At 43.2% G+C, this 19,339-nt stretch overlaps 1 protein-coding gene across 1 annotated transcript; it reads right to left on the reverse strand.

The window, feature by feature from the left end:
• Window positions 1-1,528: 1,528 nt before the first annotated feature.
• On the reverse strand, window positions 1,529-19,314 carry LOC111593387 (the record flags this gene model as incomplete). Its single annotated transcript, XM_030223578.1, has 8 exons — window positions 1,529-2,452; window positions 3,720-5,117; window positions 5,953-6,319; window positions 6,387-6,790; window positions 7,650-8,140; window positions 9,343-9,531; window positions 11,417-11,828; window positions 17,374-19,314. Coding segments are annotated over 8 exons (5,604 nt in total), but the record flags the coding sequence as incomplete, so codon positions are not given.
• Between the last annotated feature and the right edge of the window lie 25 nt (window positions 19,315-19,339).

Consider the following 19,339-nt stretch of genomic DNA (forward strand, 5'->3'; position numbering starts at 1 on the left):
ACAGACACACACACCTGTATGTGTGTGTGTGTGTGCGTGTGCATATGTATGCATTCCTTATGAAACCCAAACAAACTGTAGCTCACAAAATATATACGCATCCGAATGCATTTTCATCTGCACTTGGAATGTAGCGAATGAAAAAAGGCTTCAAGTTCGAATCAAACGAAAAGCAGTTTTATACGACTAGTCGAACTACAAATACCCTTGCAAAACTGATACAAAACTTGACCAACATATATATATATATATATATATGTGTGCATATAATATATATAGACATACACATATATCAGTAATCTGTAGCATTATCTTAGCAAAAAGAAGTGAAATTAGGTATATGAACTGAATATTTCGTTGTTCTAGTATATCAAATGCCATTACTGATTTATAAAGACCTGTGTGCATATACATAAATATATATATATATATATATATATATATATATATATATATATATATATATATATATATATATATATATATGTATATATATATATATATATATATAAATATATATAGATTGCATACTTTTATTATACAGTAAAAAAAATATACAAAAAATTATATTAAAATTATAATTGATAAACTTTAATCGAGAATTTATATATATATATATATATTATTTTATATATATATATAATTAATATGTAAGTGCTTAAATGTATAGTTGCTAGTTATAAAGTTTTTTCCCATTTTAAGTTATTTAATAGCTCGAAAAAAAACACAATTTTCATACATATTTTTTTTAAATATAATTTTGGTTTTTTTTTTTTAATGCTGGTTCACTTGGCAAAAGGCGAGTATATTAGCTTTGTCTGTGTGTGGGTTGAAAGTGGGTATATAGCAGCTAAGGTCTTGCACAGCTCAGCTAATTTAGCCTTTAGCTATGCCCATTTGTGGGCGCGGCACATGTAGCTCTACTGTATATCTAGCGCAGCCTTAGAGCTAGAACTCTGTTGAGCTGCGCTACAGTGCAGACTTCTATATGCCAAAGAGGGCAAATCGGAAAAATTACGTTTTAAATATATATAGCCTTCCTTAATTATTTTTTTGCAGCATGAACGAGCATTAGGCAGTCGGCTCTGCCTGACTGCTCAGCTTGCATAATTTGCATTTTTGTTTTTTTTTTTTTTTTTTTGTGGGTGAGAGAAAAGTTGGCTATAGCACCAAAATTGCACTACATTCAAATATATATAATATATATAATTTAATATAATATTTAATATAATTTAATTTAATTTAATTTAATTTAATTTATATAAGTATTTTTTTATTTCTTACTTAAAATCAAATGCATTGAGCAAACATGTTTTTTGATAAAGCGCACAAAAGTTAAAAAAAAAGTTTAATACTAAAAAAAAAAAAAAAATGTAAAAAAAAACTTAAAATAATTCTAATAAAGTTTTTAACATTTTGGTATTTTTTTTTTGTGTTGTTCTTCAATTGTTTTTGTTTTTGTTTCTTGTTGCATTTGTAGCACCCAGAACGATGTTATAAATAAATTCATAAATTCATAAATTTAATTTGGTTTTTTCTTCTTACACTTTTGGTTGCTGCGTTTTTAACTTAAGAGCAAATTCTTATTTTGGTAGTATTTTTTTAGTATTTTTGTTTATAGCATATTTAAATTCCATTCATTTTTTATTCATATTCATTCGGAGTATCTTTACTTCGCTGCAAATACTAGTTTTTAGTGTTGTTAGCGTTACTAAATTTGTAGTGTTGTTCAAGCAACTTCACACACACACACAGAGACAGTGGGCGAGGGGGTGGGGGAGGGGGAGTGGCTGCGGGAGACAGGGGAAGAGCTAGTGAAACGCTCGCTAGGATCAACGCGTTAACAACGATTCCAAAACTAGAAACGCAAAACAATTTTCACATTTTGATTGAGTGCCCCTACTAACTTCTTTTTCTTGACTGTGGGCGTGGCTCAACCTAGGCCGCCAGCACCACCGCCCAAGTGCACTGAAGTCGCTGACAACTCGACACGTTGACATTGGCGGCGCTCAACAATCACCGCCGCTGGCAGCGACTATTCCAGCCCGGGTCATACGTTCATCGCATAGTAAACGGATCCCTGCTGCTGCTGCTGCTGTTGCTGCTGCTGCTGCTGCTGCTGCTGTTGCTGCTGAGCAGCTGCACCTGTGGGCGAGACCATGGCACTGCAATCGCTGTGCGAGACGGCAGCTGCTCCCTCGGGCACGCCTCGCTCGCTGAAGCCCGGCATGCCGCCCTCTGCTCCGAATTGATAATGCTGCGACATGAGACGCTGCTGCTGCTGCTGCTGTTGCTGGTGCTGCTGCTGATGCTGCTGCTGCTGCTGATGCTGGTGCTGGTGCTGCTGCGGATGCTGTGCATAGTGGGCGGCATGACCACGCCCACTTACCACATGCAACTGCATGCCGGGCAGTGCATAGCCAATGGGCACGCGAATCGTTTGCTGTGTGACCTGTGCGAAAAGACAGAACAGAAAAATGTGCATAAGTTGGAGTGGGTATACTAGACTACGAACTACCCTGCAAAAAATTAACTCGACTGCTTAATAGCATAAGTGTTGCTAGGCTCCCTGGAACTTAACGCCAACTGTCTTCAAGTCTAACTGAGCTAAGCACTTCCTAGCTCTAATCTTTAATCTAATCTAATCTAGACTCTAATTCATGCCCACTTCAAAGTGAACTAAACTAACTTTTCAGTAAAGCTTCAATCTTAATCTGGCCATAGTATCCAAGCTAACTGTATCTGTAGCCAGCTCTCAGGCTACTTTTCATATACTATAACCAAATCGGTTACTCTTTCCGCTAACTATATCATCTATCCTCTTATAGAGTGTGCTATGATCTTGTACCTTTTCGTATATCTTTATTCGCCTATGTCATCTTATCTTTTCTCTGTCTATCTCTATATTTTCTATTATTATCTCTCTCTTACATGCTCTATCTCTCTCACTCTTTCTATGTTTACGTTTGCAAGTATCTTTGTCCCATGCTCGCTCTCTGTATCGTTCACTCTATGCCTCATCTTGTCTCTTAGTCCTTCTCTCTTTTCCTCTTCAAACTCTCTTTTCTTCTCTAAATCTTTCCTTCTCTAAGTCTAAATATTTTTATTTTCCTTCTCCCTTTCTTTCGCTCCTTTCTCTTTCTCTCTTTCTTTCTTTCTTTATCTCTTTCTATTTCACTATCTCTCTCTTTCCCCATCTCTCTCTCACTTCCTTGTCCTCTCCATTTGTATCAATTTTCTCTTTTCTTTCTCTCTCCATCTTTGCATTTTTTCCATTTCCCTTTTTGTCTTCCTTTCTCTCTCTCTCTCTCTATCTGTCTCTGTCTCTGTCTCTGTCTCTGTCTCTGTCTCTGTCTCTGTCTCTGTCTCTGTCTCTGTCTCTGTCTCTGTCTCTGTCTCTGTCTCTGTCTCTGTCTCTGTCTCTGTCTCTGTCTCTGTCTCTGTCTCTGTCTCTGTCTCTGTCTCTGTCTCTGTCTCTGTCTCTGTCTCTGTCTCTGTTTCTGTTTCTGTCTCTCTCTCTCTCTCTCTCTCTCTCTCTCTCTCTCTCTCTCTCTCTCTCTCTCTCCCTCCCTCTCTCTCTCTCTCTGCATCATACTCTCTCTCCATCTCTCATTCTCTCTCACACTTTCTACATTTCTCTCTCTCTCTCTCTCTCTCTCTCTCTCTCACCCTCTCCCTCTCTCGTTCTCTCCTCTTTCGCCCCCTTGCACCATTCTCACCTGCTGATACTCGAGTATATTCTGGCGCTGGATGTGTGCCAGCTTAGGATCGACACTGCTGCTGGTGGCAAATTGGGAATAGGTCTCGGCATTGTAGGGTATCAACACCATCGTCTGATGATAGTTGCGCAACGGCGGCGGCGACTCTGGCCGTCGTGTGGGGCTGCGTGCGAAGTGGCTGCTGTAGCTGCTGTGCTTGCTCTGCTCGATGGCCGTTGCCGTTGCGGTTGCCGTCGCCGTGACGCTCTGGCAGTTCTGTGCCGCTGCGTACAGCAGCGAGGCGTCATCTGTGGCGCCCTGCTGTATCATGGTCTGGCGGAACATGGCCCCAGCTGGCAGCGTCTGATAGTAGGTCTGCTGTATGGCAGCCGCCGCAGCGGCGTCCACTGGAAAGCGTTGCTGCTCCCCGCTCTCGCTGTAGAAGCTCCAGGTGCGCTGCTCCGTCTTCTGCTGCGCAATGGTGTTTGCCTGCAGCGCTGCGGCCATTTGCTGCTGCAGCTGTGCCGCCTGCTGCTGCTGTTGTTGCTGCTGCTGCTGCTGCTGTTGCTGCTGCTGCTGCTGCTGCTGTGACACGTTTTGCGGCGAGGGATTCTGTTTGGGCTGATTGGGCATGGCATAGCCCTTGATGGCCTGCGGCACCGGCTGGCTGCTGATCACCGTTGTGGGTATCTGCTGTGTGAGCTGCTCCTGCATCTGGGCCAGGATCTCGTTGGTGGAGCTAAACTTGGGCTTGATGCCGCGCACCGAGGGTCGCTTATTGAAGCCATAATCGTTCTGCTCATCGTCGTCGCTGCTCGCCTGCGACTGGCATTGCGATGCGCTCTCGACGCCCGTGTAGCGTTTCTTTAGCTGTTCGGTGCGCTTGGCCTCCGCCTGGGCAAAGGCGGCCAGTTCGTCCTGTTGCGTCGTCTCCTGGCCGGGCGTGCCGGCAATTACATCCGGCGCCACTTTGCGTGCCTCGTCCCCACCAGCGGCGCCGCCGCCCACTCCACCAGCTCCGCCTGCTCCGCCCCCACCGCCCGCTCCGCCCAAGGCCAAGCCCTGCGCTGCCATCGCTGCAGCTGCCGCCTGCTGTGCTGCAGCATCGCCAACGCCCGCTGCCGCCGCCGCCCCCAGCAGCTGGCTCATGTTGTAGTCAGCTGCGGCAGCGGCTGCCGCATAGTGGGCGTGCGCATGCGCCGCGTGTCCATGCTGATGGGCTGCCGCTGCTGCGGCCAGCGTATAGTAGGAGGACAGATCGTCCTTGTTGCCAGCCACGCAGGCGGTCAGCGGCGCCAGGGTCGATAAGAATTGGCGCTTCGGCTCGTTTTGGCGCGGCGGCGTTCGATGGATTTGTGTGTGCACCACTGGCACCTGGATGCCCATACCCAAGTCCGGTGCGGCTGGGCAGCGGCATTCCTGTGAACCGTGAAGAAGAAGAAGATTTATTAATGGTCAAGCTAAACTTGAAAGAACTTTACTCTGATATTGTCTAACTGAAAATTTTCTGCATTTGAGATATTTGTGTGCTGCGCCCTTCTATGTGATTCTCATGAAAGCCATCGTGCGTATAAGAGTCGTAGCTGTTGTATAACAGCCGTCTAACACTTGTATAACAGTCGTATAACACTTTTCTAACAGTTGTCAAGCACTTGTATAACACTTGTATAACAGTCGTCTATCACTTGTATAACAGTTGTATAACAGTCGTCTAACACTTGTATAACAGTTGTCAAGCACTTGTATAACACTTGTATATCACTTGTATAACAGTCGTCTAACACTTGCATAACATTTGTCAAGCACTTGTATGACAGTCGTATAACACTTGTATAACAGTTGTATAGTAGTCGTATAACAGTTGTAAAATACTTGTATAACAGTTCTATTGAAACATTAACTGAATAATAGCCGATATAAAACATTTGAGCTATACAGTAACTGTATAACAGTTGTTTGCTTGTTCTTCTGTACGATATTCATGAGCTCAATTAGGCTAGAAACTTTTAGGCGTCTGTTAGTGACTGTTTAAAATTAAAAATTTGTATATCGAATCGGATAACTAGACACTTTGATATTGTCAGCTGTATAACAGTTGTATATCAGTTATAAAATCGTTAAATAACAGCTAAGAAACAAGTGTAAAATATATATATAATTAACATAGGCTTCATATGCATTTAGTAAGCTTGCCCTTCTCTGCAATTCTCATGAGTACAAGTAAATCTCCTTCTCTAGGTCTTAGTCCGCTTACCTGTGGTATGATAACAATAGGATTTTCCTCCAGCTCCATAATCTTCTCCTGCTTCTTGTCGCGACTGAAAATGTCAGCGATTTTCTTGTAAGCCGACGAGCCGCTGGACGAGCTGGAGACGGAGCTGCTGGGCGAGAAGCTCTTCTCGCCGTTCATGAATTTGGGCGCGAGCGTATTGGGATTCTCCTCACCGGCGGGACTATCGCGCTGTGCCAGCTCCGAGCAGTCACGTTCGCTGGCCAAATCCTGATCCTGATCAGCATCGGCAACGCCGCGTGACAGCTCCTCCACCAGATCCTCATCAATGTCGCAGGTCAGCTGCTTGATGCGCTCCTCCAGCGAAATGTCCGACTTGACGGCCTTTTTCCTGCAATGACAGCAATGAAAGATCATGAAAACTCCGATGGTCTGCGTTGAGGTTTGACACCACTCACTTGATCAGGGAGCGTCGAAGGATGTTGCGCTCCATGCTGCGCCGCAAGGTGTCGGAATCGCCGCAGCTGCCAGGCAAATGGGTGACCAGGCAGCCGGCACGCTTCGACTCGTCAAAGGCACGCAATGCCTCCGATGTGAGCACCGGCGCCTGCTGTGCCGAGACGCTGGGGAATAGCTGGCGTACCGCCGAATTGGGACGCAACGCATTATTGAACAGGGTCGAATGCTTCTTAATGGGTATCAGCTCGTTGATCTGGTTCTCGCTATCGTCCAGCTCGCCGCACAGCGATTGACCGTCGCCATCGGTGCCGGCATTCGCCTGATCCTCGGTAACAAAACGCACCGAACGCTTCGTGGCGCCGCTTTCATCCTCTGAGGTGGTGTTATTCTGGTCATCCGATTGCTGTTGATTGAGAAGTCGATACAAATGATTGATATCAATTATTATAGAAGAATGATGGACTAACTGATTGATTGACTGGCTATATCTCTACGTCTCTGACTGACGAGCTATCCGATTGACTGAATAATATTTTGATTGACTGGCTGCCTCACTGACTGATTGATTGAATAACTCTGCGACTGATTGACTTACTGACTAACTATCTTTCTCTGTCTTTCTCTGATTGCTTCCATTTCTGCCTGTTTTCCTGCTGTATTTATTGATTGACTGACTGAAAGTCTTTGTATTTGTCTTTATCTAATTGACCTATTCGCTGCTTGATTGAATAATCAAACTGCTGCCTGATTGATTGAGTTGCTGATTAATTAATTAGTTTCCTGTCTTGACTTCATTACCAATTGATTGAACTGATTGATTGATTGAGTTACTAACTGTTCCCATTATTCTAATCAATTGATTGGTTGATTGATTGATTGATTGATTGATGGGTAGAGTTACTAACTGATCCCATTACTCCAATCAATTGATTGGTTGATTGATTGATTGATTGACAGAGTTACTAACTGATCCCATTATTCTAATCAATTGATTGGTTGATTGATTGATTGATTGATTGATTGACAGAGTTACTAACTGATCCCATTACTCTAATCAATTGATTGGTTGATTGATTGATTGATTGATTGATTGACAGAGTTACTAACTGATCCCATTACTCTAATCAATTGATTGGTTGATTGATAGAGCTACTAACTGTTCCGATTACTCTTATGGCTGATTGATTGACAGAGTTACTAGCAGATCGAATTACTCTGAATGATTGATTGATTGATTAATTATAGCTGGTAGTGCAACTCACCTGCGAAATGGAGTCCTGCTTCCAGAGTTTGCCGCCCTTGAGTATGCCGCTGATCTGTGTGGTCGTTGTTAGCTCCTTGGGCGGTATGGGTGGCGGCTTCTCCTCGTCATATTGTTCCGAGCCAGTTGCTGTGCCTGCCGCAGCATTGGCTGCTGCCGCTGCCGCTGCAGCTGCAGCTGCTGTGGCACTTGCCTTGGCCGGCAGCGCCGGTGGCAGCATGTCCGATGCTGGCGCGGAGCCAGCTCCAGCGCCAGTGGCGTTGGCAGCGGCTGTGGCGGCCAGATCCTCGGGCGCTTCGCGTATAATGCGTCGCTCGGTCACTGTGGTCATAGTGGTAATAGTTTCAACAACAAATCTTTTTTTCTTGGCTGTGCTAATGCCCGCTGCTGGCACCAGGCTGGTGCCATAGCCGGAACCGGTTACGGAAACGGAACCGGGACTAGAGCTTGCGACGGGCTTGCTGCTACTGCCCGAATCCTTTCTAACTTTGACTGTCATGCACACACGCACACACACACGCACACGCATACACACACGCAGTGCACGAAGTTCAGCATTCACATACGGAATAGTCATAGCGAGCGGCATATTGGATTGTAATTGTTATACGAAATAGAGCATTGTACATATTTGCATTGACAGGTGGCAAAGAGACAAACGTGGTTAGTTGGGAGAGCAGTGAATGGGCGGACGAATGAGCGAGGTCGAACGATTGATTGAGAGCAGCCTACAGCTACAGCTTCAGTGTGCAGTGTTAATTGCACTCTTATCTTGAGTGGTGTATAACAGATGTATAACAGTTGTAAATTAGTTATATAACAACACAACAATTTAAAGCTGTTTCACATCTATGCAACAATCGCTTAACAGCTGCTGTCGCACGCCAATTGCTGTATAACAGTCGTATAACAGTTGTATAACAGTTGTATAACAATCGTATAACAGTTGTACAACAGTCGTATAACAGTTGTATAACAGTCATATCAAATTTGTAAAGCAGTCGTAAAACATTTGTATAACAGTCGCAAAAGTAGTATAATAGCTATATTACAGTTGTATAGCAGTTGTATAACATTCGTATAACAGTTTTTGGCAACTTATTTACGAACTGTACAGTCTCTGTATGACAGTTGTATAACAGTTATTAAGCAATTATATCTGTGTAACTATCGTACAACAATTGTATAACACTGGAAGTTATACACCGGCTCAATCTGTAAAGCTTTTGAAAAAGTCTTACATCTGTATAACAGTTGTATAACAGTTTCATAACATTTGCACAAATCGCTTTCAATGGCCCCAGAGAGCAATGGCAATGCATGATTGATCAATTTCTCGTTCTCTTTCGATCTGAGAATTGTCCAAATTGAATGAATGCTCCAGGCGAGGATTGCTGCAGATTGACTGATGTAAGCCGTGTATACTATATATATATATATATTATTGATGATAATTTGGAAAGTTGGCAACGCATGATGAATGTTATTGCTGCTCTGTGCTATGACCGCTGAATGCTGATTGAAGGAATATCGCAAAATGACAGTAAAAATGCTGGGCAAATTCTGTTTTTTTTTGGGTGCTGGGCGATTAGCGTGAAGTGGATGCAGCAATGCATGTATATATAGCGAGCATATGCAGCTATATACAAAGCTAATGACGTATTTGTAGAGCTGAATCAAGAGGGAGAGCTTACCTGCTGCTGCTGCTGCTGCTGTTGAGGGCTTGTATTGTGATTGAAGCACATATTTGGGCCGCTCCTCGCCGGCGATGATCTCCTTCTGCGTGATGCGACGCTCCGGTGAGCTGGTGTGCAATGGCAGCAGTGCCACAGCTGGCACGCCGATGGGCGTTAGCTCTTCGTTGCATTGTGCGGCGCTGCATTCTGTAGAGGAAGAGGAAGAGAGAACAGAAAATCATGTCATGATTGATTCACTGATTGATGAGCAGCGTCAATGCCAAGCCGCAGCTATAGTTATGCCCTAAAGTGCTGCAAACTGAGCCCAGTTTGAGTATTTCACTAAATCCAATCAAAAATTGATAAGAAAATATTTGTATAACAGTTATTAATACTACTTCTCGTCGTTCAATTCGTCGAAAGTAAATTTTTCTAGCTAAATGTTGATTTATTTTATTTTTCTCTTAATTGATTTCAAATATTCGACTGGGCAATACCCACTGTTATACGATATGGAGTATGCCAGTTGGCAGGCCTGTTGCTGCAGCGGAAGCGCGCTTGAAGGATTGCTCTCGTGTGAGGGCGCGGCCGAAGCTCTGGGCTCATGCCCCGGTGCTTGACTTAACTTTGGTGGCTTAGTGGTTCAGTGGTTCTGGTGGTTCGATGGTTCGGTGGCTCTTTGACTGTTAACCGGGTGGGTCACATTCCGCTTCGCTAGGCGCAACAAATAATGTTCAAAAAGGGGCGACGACTCGGCGCAACACGAGTTCCGTTTTAGCTTGCCAATCAATAAAGCGTGACCAAAATTAATGTAAACATAGAGCCTCGCCCGTTCCCTACTTTTCCAACTCAGACCCCATTGCCTGCTACACAAAAAGTGTCGCTTCTCACATCCTTCTACGGACAGCCAAACAAAACCATAAACAACTACAAAACTTGCGCTTGTTTATCCATTAAGTTGAGTCTCCATAAATCAATCAATTGTTAACCAACTTCGATGTGTGCGGCAATGCGGGCTCACGATTTTCTTCCATTCACTCGTTTTTATGCCGTATAACAATGAACTCACTGCAGATTGTTGCACAAAGCGTTGCAAATTATAGCTCACATTCATATAACAGCTGTATGACAGTTCCATTCTATCAGATATTAATTACAATTATGTTTAACAGTTATAGCAGTAGTATAACAGTCAGCAAACAGTTGTAAAGGAGTTATGCAATGATCGTATAACAGATGTAGAACAGTTGTACAGTCGTACATAGCTCGAATAGCAACTATATAACAGTTTGTATAACAGTTGTGTAACAGAAATATGAATGGCAAATATATGACTTGTATAACAGTTGTATAACAACTGAGGAATATATGTATAATAGTATTATAATTGTGTTCTACAGCTATTTCAGGTGTATAACAGTTCAATTGTGAGTATACTAGTTGTATAGCAGTTATATGGCAATAGTATAACAGACGTATGCCACATTTCATGTAAGGCAGTCGCCTAGTAATTATATAGTAACCATATATAACACTTTTATAGTAGTCGTATAGCAGTTATAACAGTTACACTATTATTGTCTTCGCATGGCTATAGAACAGTTGCTCAGCAGATGCATAAACGTCGAATAGTAGGTGTATATCAGACATATAAAAGCTCTAAGTCAGTCATAGAACAGTTGTATAAAACTTGTATAACACTTTTCTTAAGCTTTGAATCCCCAGTGGCCGCGACTGCCCCTAGAACTTCTGGCAGTCGTATTAAATGAAATTTAATTAGCTATTAAATTTCATGGGCCTTCGCTGCGACGTAAAAAATCAAAATGGCGCCGCGTTTATGGCTCGCACCCAATTGGCACGGTCTAGACCCAGCTGATGGCCGGTCGAGGAGCCTGTTTGCATAAATAATTTATGATTAGATTGCACAAAGGCAAACGAAAAAGAACGTTGCTGAATGGAAGCAAAGCCCAAAAGGACACAGACGCCCCACAGCCTCTCCCCGTCCGACTAGCCACGCCCAAAGGGATGCCCGCTAATTGCATTGGAGCTAGCAAAACACAAACTAAAAGCCAAAGGACATTGGCGCAGTTACCTGCATCCTGTAGCTGCTTTGCGGCGCATTCGGCACACTCGGCGCACTCAGTGCAAACGCCCTGCAGGTCCTCATCGGCCTGCTGCTGCTGCTGCTGTGATGTGGCATGATGTTGTTGCTGTTGCTGTTGCTGCTGTTGTTGCTGCTGCTGCTGCTGTTGCTGAGCGCTGCCCACAGGCGGCGGCGGTGGCGGTACTTGACTGTTGCCATTGCTGTTGCGCGCCGCCAACATTGCGGCCCGCTGCTGCTGCAGACGCTGTATCACCTGCAACTGTTGCAGATGCTGCGCCCCAAAGATGTGGCCGCTGAGCGCGCCGCCCAGCGTATTCTTCAAGCTGTTGTCCTTGTAGCCATCCGGTGGACTAAGCGCCGCATCGTCCACAAAGTCGATTGGCGGCTGGAATTTGGGGCTCTGCAAAATAGTTCAAAAAGTCAAATTACACTCAACGAAATTATCTATATAACAGTCTTTCGGACTATATATCTAGCTTAGTATAACAGTTGTATAACAGTTAAACAATAATTGTATAATAGCTGTATTACACTTGTCTAATAGTTGTATTAGACTTGTATGACAGTAGTATAACAGTTGTATAACAGTGGTATAACAGTTGTATAACAGTTTTTTATTAATTATGTTACAGCTGTATAACACTTGCCTAACTCTTGCATAACACTAGTATAACAGTCGTATAACAGTTGCTAACAGTGTTTGCCTACGCTTCATTTGCATCTCTCATAGCTCATAGCAACCAAAATGCATTTCAACAACGCATTTTTCTAAGTGTAGCGTCAACTTAATGTTAGCTAACTAAGTAAGTTATAGGCAACTAGGCTTCTAGCTCCACGTAATTGTGCGCCCGTTCGCAAATTAAGCTAATTGAGTTTTATGGCCAGACGGAATGGGGGCGTTACATGCATATCTGTGTGTGTGTGTGTGTGTGTGTGCATGTGGTTGTCTGGCTGATGAACTGTGTGTGCTCATAAATCTGTGTTAAGTTTCCTCGGCGGCTGTGCAGGAAACTAATCATAAGGCAGCGACCGTTGTTTGAGCATAACACTCGTACGGCGGTGCGCTTAATTACTGTCATTACAGCTATATAATAATTGACATAGCATTTCAATGCTGTAGCAGCTGTATAACAGTTGCACAGCGCCTACAAAAAGGTGTACAATTGTTTGAAGATGTTGCTTCTTGTGTTGGCGACTTCTCAGCTACACTGAACGTATATAACAGTCGTATAAAATGTGTATAACAGTTTTATAGGTGGCTAACAGTTGCTTGACAGCTTTTTAAACATACAACATACAACAATGTTTTGAAGCTGCTTTAGTTATTTTATAACAGTTGTATAACAGTTTTTGTTTCCGCAAACATATGGATTAGCTGCTAATTATCAATGTATTGCAGCTTAGCCAATTGAATTCTGCTGTAAGCATATGAATAGCATGCGTATAACAGTCATATAACAGTTAGATAAATGATTCTGTAGTCAATACTACACTGTAGTAGCAAATGTATACGTATAACAGTTATTTCCCTTCAGTTGCAACTTTTTAAGCCGTCTATTAGCTGATTATCTAGCGCTAAAACACAGCCGCAACCAGCAACCAGCAAGCCGCAAGCCGCAAGACCAAGGACAAGACACACGCCGAGCACATGCATTTGTAAGTGCAAATAGAAGTACATTTAACACAATGCATTTGCAGTGGCAAACAAAGTCTAGGCCAAAAGTTCGCTGCGGCTGCGGCAAGGCAACGCAATCAAGTTGCCAAGAAGTTTTTTCTCTTTTTTTTATTTTTTACTGACTTCTTCAAGCAGTGCCTCATAAAGCAAAAAGCCGCGCACATAACGTTGAGGAAATGCTACAACTTGTGTGTGTGTGTGTGTGTGTGTGTGTGTGTGGGAAAAGTCATATGGAAAATGGAAAAAGGCAAAGTCGTTGCACAGCGCCATAAGCGCGCAGCTTGGCCATAAAGATTGACAAATTTTGTGTGGGTTTTTGGTTTTGCAATTTACCTGAGAGAATTTGACATTCGCTACAAAATGTCTTGGGCATAGATATATATATATATATATATACATATATATATATATATATATATACTACTCTCTTCTATGTCTACTATTTTGCCTGATTTTATGCCAAGCTGTAAAATGTTTGATTTCCAAATTTTCATTTTATTTGCTATCGTAAATCAAGTTTAAATTGAAATTATACAAAATATATACAGTATACTTAGTTATATATATATCCATAATATAGTATATATATCTCATATCACCACTGTTATATACTTGAAAGAATATGCGATTAGCTGTATAACAGTTTTTGCTCCAGGTTTTCCTTGGTTGCTTTTGCCTACTCTAGAAGCTCTAGCTAGTTGCCAGCTTGTGCCAGCATGTGTCTTAACTGTTATATACCTAAAAGAGTATTCCATAAATTGTATAACAGTTTCTACTCCATGTCTTCCTCGGCTGCTTTTACCCAACATTGAAGCTCTAGCTAGTTGCTGTCTGCTCTTATATAAATATATATACGCAAGCTGTCTCAAACTGTCATATACCTGTTAGATATGTGGTATAACAGTTTTTACACTACTTGCCTCTGCCCTTGTCTGCAACTTGAGTTCAGTTTGGGTTATGCAACGCGTTTTGCAAACTTGTTACATACACTAAATGCATATTAAACTCTTCAGAGCGACTGTCATGCACACCTACAAAGAGGGAGAGAGCGGGGGTGGGGGAGAGAGAGAGGCCGGAAGAGAGAGAGAGAGTGGCGCACACAGACATGGATCTTAGGCGTTTGCCACATGCTTGAGCAGCGCCAAGTCAAGTGCATTGGGCGTCCACCCACTTGGCCAAAGCACTCAGACGGACGGAGGGATAGTGGGTGGGCGCATTGTGTGTGTGGGCGGTGCGGGACATGGCAGCAGGACATTTGCCATGGCAGATAAGCAAAAAAGAGGCGCACTCAAGTGACGCTCATGTGGCAGAAAATTGAAATTTAAACGCAGCTCGAGGGCCGCTTAGGATCGATGTAAAGGCAAAAAAGGAACTTAAAGAGTGCAAGGCGTATACGTAATGGCCCAAGAAAGAGAGGCAGAGAGAGGCAACGGAGTGGGGGCGGGGCGAGAGCAAGCGAGCTGCTGCGACAGCAAACCTTGCGAATGTCCTCAGCAACATGAAACGCGTACATCACGATAAAAGGCACAATTTCATAAAACAATATATCAGCTATATACATATATATATATATATATATATATATATATATAGACTTACACACACACAACAATGTTGCTAACGTGCTGGAAGTCACTTGAGCTGCATTTTGTGTAAAAGTTTTTAAGTGATTTATACACCACTTGCACAAGGATAACGAAGTCGGAGGCTGGGGCTGGGGCTGGGGCTGGGGCAAGTGGCGGGCGTTACTCGAGCTAACTACAAAACTTGCTGGCAGCATCTACAACAACAACTGGCAACTTGCAGCTTGCAACTTGCAACTTGACTCGCCTGGACTGCCACTCGAGCTGCGAGCTGAGTGAGTGAAAACAGGATGCCAGGAAGCAGGATATGAAATAGAAACAATACATAGATATGGATTATTAAAGCAGCTCAATGGAGTGCAAAGCAAAATATGCCACGAAAAACTTTCTTCAATTGCATTTAACAATTGTTTTCTGCGCTGCACAGTGGGCCGAAAACTGCGCTGCACAGTGGGCGAAGGTGAAAGTGTGCATGGAACGAGGCCAAGCTAGAGTACAAATTTACTACAAGTATTTAGGGATATATTATAGGCAAGAAGCAGAGCTTAAATGTGTCAGAAGGTGAACGTGGAGGACATTGCACAGTGGAGCAAAAACCTGCAGAGCCTGCTAAAATATATATGAAGTTAGATGATAGAAGATAGAAGATAGAAGATAGAAGATAGAAGATAGAAGATAGAAGATAGAAGATAGAAGATAGAAGATAGAAGATAGAAGATAGAAGATAGAAGATAGAAGATAGAAGATAGAAGATAGAAGATAGAAGATAGAAGATAGAAGATAGAAGATAGAAGATAGAAGATAGAAGATAGAAGATAGAAGATAGAATCCCTGTTTCAAGTTGAAAATGACGACGAAGAGACCTGCTTTTGGCTAATCAAACAAGACTAATCAAAAGGCTACACAGGCAAATGTCAACAGGATGTCAGCTAAATCGGCCATTCATTGACCGTGGAGGACGAGGAGTTAGCGTCAAGACCCACTTCAAAGCCAAAGATTTGAAGCTGCTTAACGCGCAAACACAATTGTAAGTTGCTGAAATTGAAGAGCCATAAGACTAGAAGCATGAGTAGCTGATATGCTAAACTAAATTTTAAGTATTTAACCATAAGTTAAGCAAGAGTAAGCTGGAAAATAGCAAGACGTCTATAAAGTATATGGAAATGAGCTAATTGAAACAAAGCATACTTAAAATATGCTTAACTTGAAGGCAAAGTCTAATTGCTAAATATTTAGCAGGAGGATGCAAAAGATATAGCTAAAGCTGTTCAAAAATTGACAGCAAGAAAAGTACCCACGCATAGGAGCATTGTTGTCTTGACAATGATTATATATTTATATATATACATATACATAAAATATAGAAAATTAATGAAAAGCTGTTAAATATTTGACAAGAGGTTGAGAGAGCTAGCTAAAAGTGTTAGAGATTTGACAGCTGGTATATAGTGAGACTGTCATAAGCTATATGTAAGTTAAGCAGAGCATAGTCAATACATGTTTCGACCATGTAGAGTCAAAGACAAGCTGTTAAATATTTGACAAGAGGTTGGGAAAACTGCTAGATATTTGACAGAATGTTTATAGCTTGACTGTCATAAGTTAAAGTCAAGTTTAATGGAACATTTTTACGCTGCATAGACCATGAAGAGTCAAAGACAAGCTGTTAAATATTTGACAAGAGGTTGGGAAAACTGCTAGATATTTGACAGAATGTTTATAGCTTGACTGTCATAAGCTAAAGTCAAGTTTAATGGAACATTTTTACGCTGCATAGACCATGTAGAGTCAAAGACAAGCTGTTAAATATTTGACAAGAGGTTGGGAAAACTGCTAGATATTTGACAATCTGTTTGTAGCTTGACTTCTCTAAACTAAAGTCAAGTTAAGAGAACCGTTTTTAATCTGTAAACACTATCTAGAGTCAAAGAGAAGCTGTTAAATATTTGACAAGAGGTTGAGCAAACTGCTAGATATTTGACAGAATGTTTATAGCTCGAGTTAAAGCTAAAGTCAAGTTTAATGGAATATTTTTACGCTGCATAGACCATGTAGAGTCAAAGACAAGCTGTTAAATATTTGACAAGAGGTTGAGAAAACTGATAGATGCTTGACAATCTGTTTGTGGCTTGACTTCTCTAAACTAATGTCAAGTTAAATGAAACATTATTACTCTATGTAGACCCAATAGAGGCAAAAACAAGCTGTTATATATTTAACAGGAGGTTAAGCCAGCAGCTCAAAGAAAGCGAGGCTTACGGAATAATTGCCAGCAATAGATAGAAATAAGTAGCAATGCAATGTTGATGTTGTCTGTCAGGCCGACAAGAAGTTTGGCAAAGGGAAAATAAATAGAAAATCAAGGAAAACTGAGGAAAATGGAGAGAAAATGGCAAATGTGTTTTAATACTCAACTATTAAGCTGGCTGTCAACGCCACTTGTGCAACTCTCTCTCTCTCCCTCTCTCTCTGTGCCTCTCTGTCTGCGTGAGTGTTGCCTACTTTTGTGCTGTGGCACACGCACACACAGACATGCTTAAGCTGCCTAAAGCACTTCAACTTTGCTCACTTGTGCAACTCGTCGCTTAATCCGCTTAACGTGGGTGTGCGTGTGTGTGTGTGTGTGGACCAAGCCACTTCTAAATGCCAGCCACTCTCTTTGCTGGCTTTCCTCTATTTACACTCACCTGTGGCGTTCGTCCATCGGCTGCGTCAGCGGCATTCACCGCATAGTTGCACTGGCAGCCCTCCTCGCAGCAGAGACGCACCAGCTCGTGCTCGCCGCAGGTGCACGGCTCCTCGTCCTCCTCATCGTAGGCGCAGTCCTCGCGTATCAATATGATGTAGTCCGCCTCGAAAAACTCGTTGCGCGTCTCATCGAAGACGACGCGATTCTTGCGCGCTGGCGGCGGCCGATTTGGCTTCTTAAGCAGACCGCGCAGCTGACCATTCATTTCGCGCATCTTGAATAGATCTGCCGTGGCAATTGTTGCTGTTGTGTCAATTGCTGCTGCTGTTGCTGTTGCTGCTGCTGCTGCTGTTGCTGTTGTATTGTTAACGCTTGCACTCGCTGCTGTTGTATAATTTGCTGCTAGAACTGTTAGACACTCATTGCATTGGCACACGCTTTCGCTCTCGCTCTCGCTCTCACTTTCGCTCTCGCTCTCGCTGTTGCCAACTCGCTCTGGCTGCCGCTGCTGCTGCTGCTCGCTAACAAATTCAGCTAGCAACTCGTCGTAGCACTGATAGCCGCGTCGCTGCTTGCTGCACGCGGCCAGCTCACTCTGACCCGAGCTCGCCCTGATATCGAGCAATTGCAATTGTCTCGCTGCCTTCAGATAGTCGCCAAAGCGCTGCACATCGAATTCGCTAAGCGAGCCCACAAAATTGCCTGCTGATGAGCTGCAATTGTTGCTGTTGTTGTTGCTGCTGCTGCTGCTGCTGTTGCCGTTCTCGTTGTCTGCGCTAGCTGTGGGCACGAAGGCGCTGCGTATTGCTGTTGTTGTTGGCGTCTCAATTTCAATCAGCACCTGGCTGCTGCTATCAGCCCAGCTCTCACAGCGCACGCGCTCTGCGAACTCCTGCTGCGTATTCAGCAATTGCTGCTGCTGCTGCTGCTCCTGCTGCTGTCTGCTATTTGCTTTGCCAATTTGTTCATTAGCAATGTCTTGTATACAATTTCGATTTAATTGTATTGCACTTGAGCCTTGGGCCACGGCCAATAGCGCGCTTTCAACTATTTTATTGTCCTGTATAGCGCTGCTGTTGGGTGTTGCTGCTGCTGCTGCTGCTGCTGCTGCTGCTGGCTGCGGGGGTAGTTTCTTTGTTATGCTTATTGTCGCTGTGCTGGCATTTAGTTGTATTAGTTGCTGTTGCTGTCTCAAGGATGCCTTTACACAATCATCAACTACAACAGCTTCACTACAGCTGTTGTTGCTGCTGCTGCTGCTGCTGCCGTTGCCGTTGCTGTTAACGCGTCCCTGAAAATTGTGCTGTAAGCGCTTCAGCCTTTGGCTGGCCACAAAATCATCAGCCAAATCGTGCTCAAAATCAATAAGATCCTTATCGTTGCAGCTTGTTGCGCTGCTCGAGTTGTCGCTGCGAGTCGCTGGCTCCTTTAGATCATCGCAATCGTTGAGCGTATAATTGTTAGATATTGTTCTGTTGGCGCATTGCTGGTCGCGTTTCTCGTCAGAGGCGTGCACTGGGCCAGCAGCAACGTACACTGGCAGTTGCTGCTGCCATCGGTTGTCTGGCTTCAAATATGGCAATGACAATGGCGTCGCCTCCTGCTGCTCCTCCTTCTTCTGCTTCTCCTGCTGCTGTTCCTCCGCCAACAAGAACAGCAACAACGATTGCTCGTGCTCCTTTGAGTTGCCAAATGTTGTTCTTGCTGCTATGTCGTTTTGCACATTTTCACTCGAGTTGCTCGAAAAGTTTACATTTAAATTATTTTCACAGATTTTTTGCACAAATTTTTCTGTACGTCGCGCGTCGCTGTTAGCGTCGTCGCCAGCTGCGCTGCTCGCGTCTTTTTTGTTGGTAGTAAAAAAAATTTCTTGCTGCTGCTGCTGCTGCTCGTTTTGGCCAATATCGTTGCTAACTTTTGTCTTTTCAATTTGCACACAATTTTCAGTAATTTTCAACAATTTT

The sequence above is a fragment of the Drosophila hydei genome, unplaced genomic scaffold (genome assembly GCF_003285905.1).
Source record: "Drosophila hydei strain 15085-1641.00,03,60 unplaced genomic scaffold, DhydRS2 tig00000237-arrow-arrow-pilon, whole genome shotgun sequence".
In the NCBI taxonomy this organism is placed as follows: domain Eukaryota; kingdom Metazoa; phylum Arthropoda; class Insecta; order Diptera; family Drosophilidae; genus Drosophila; species Drosophila hydei.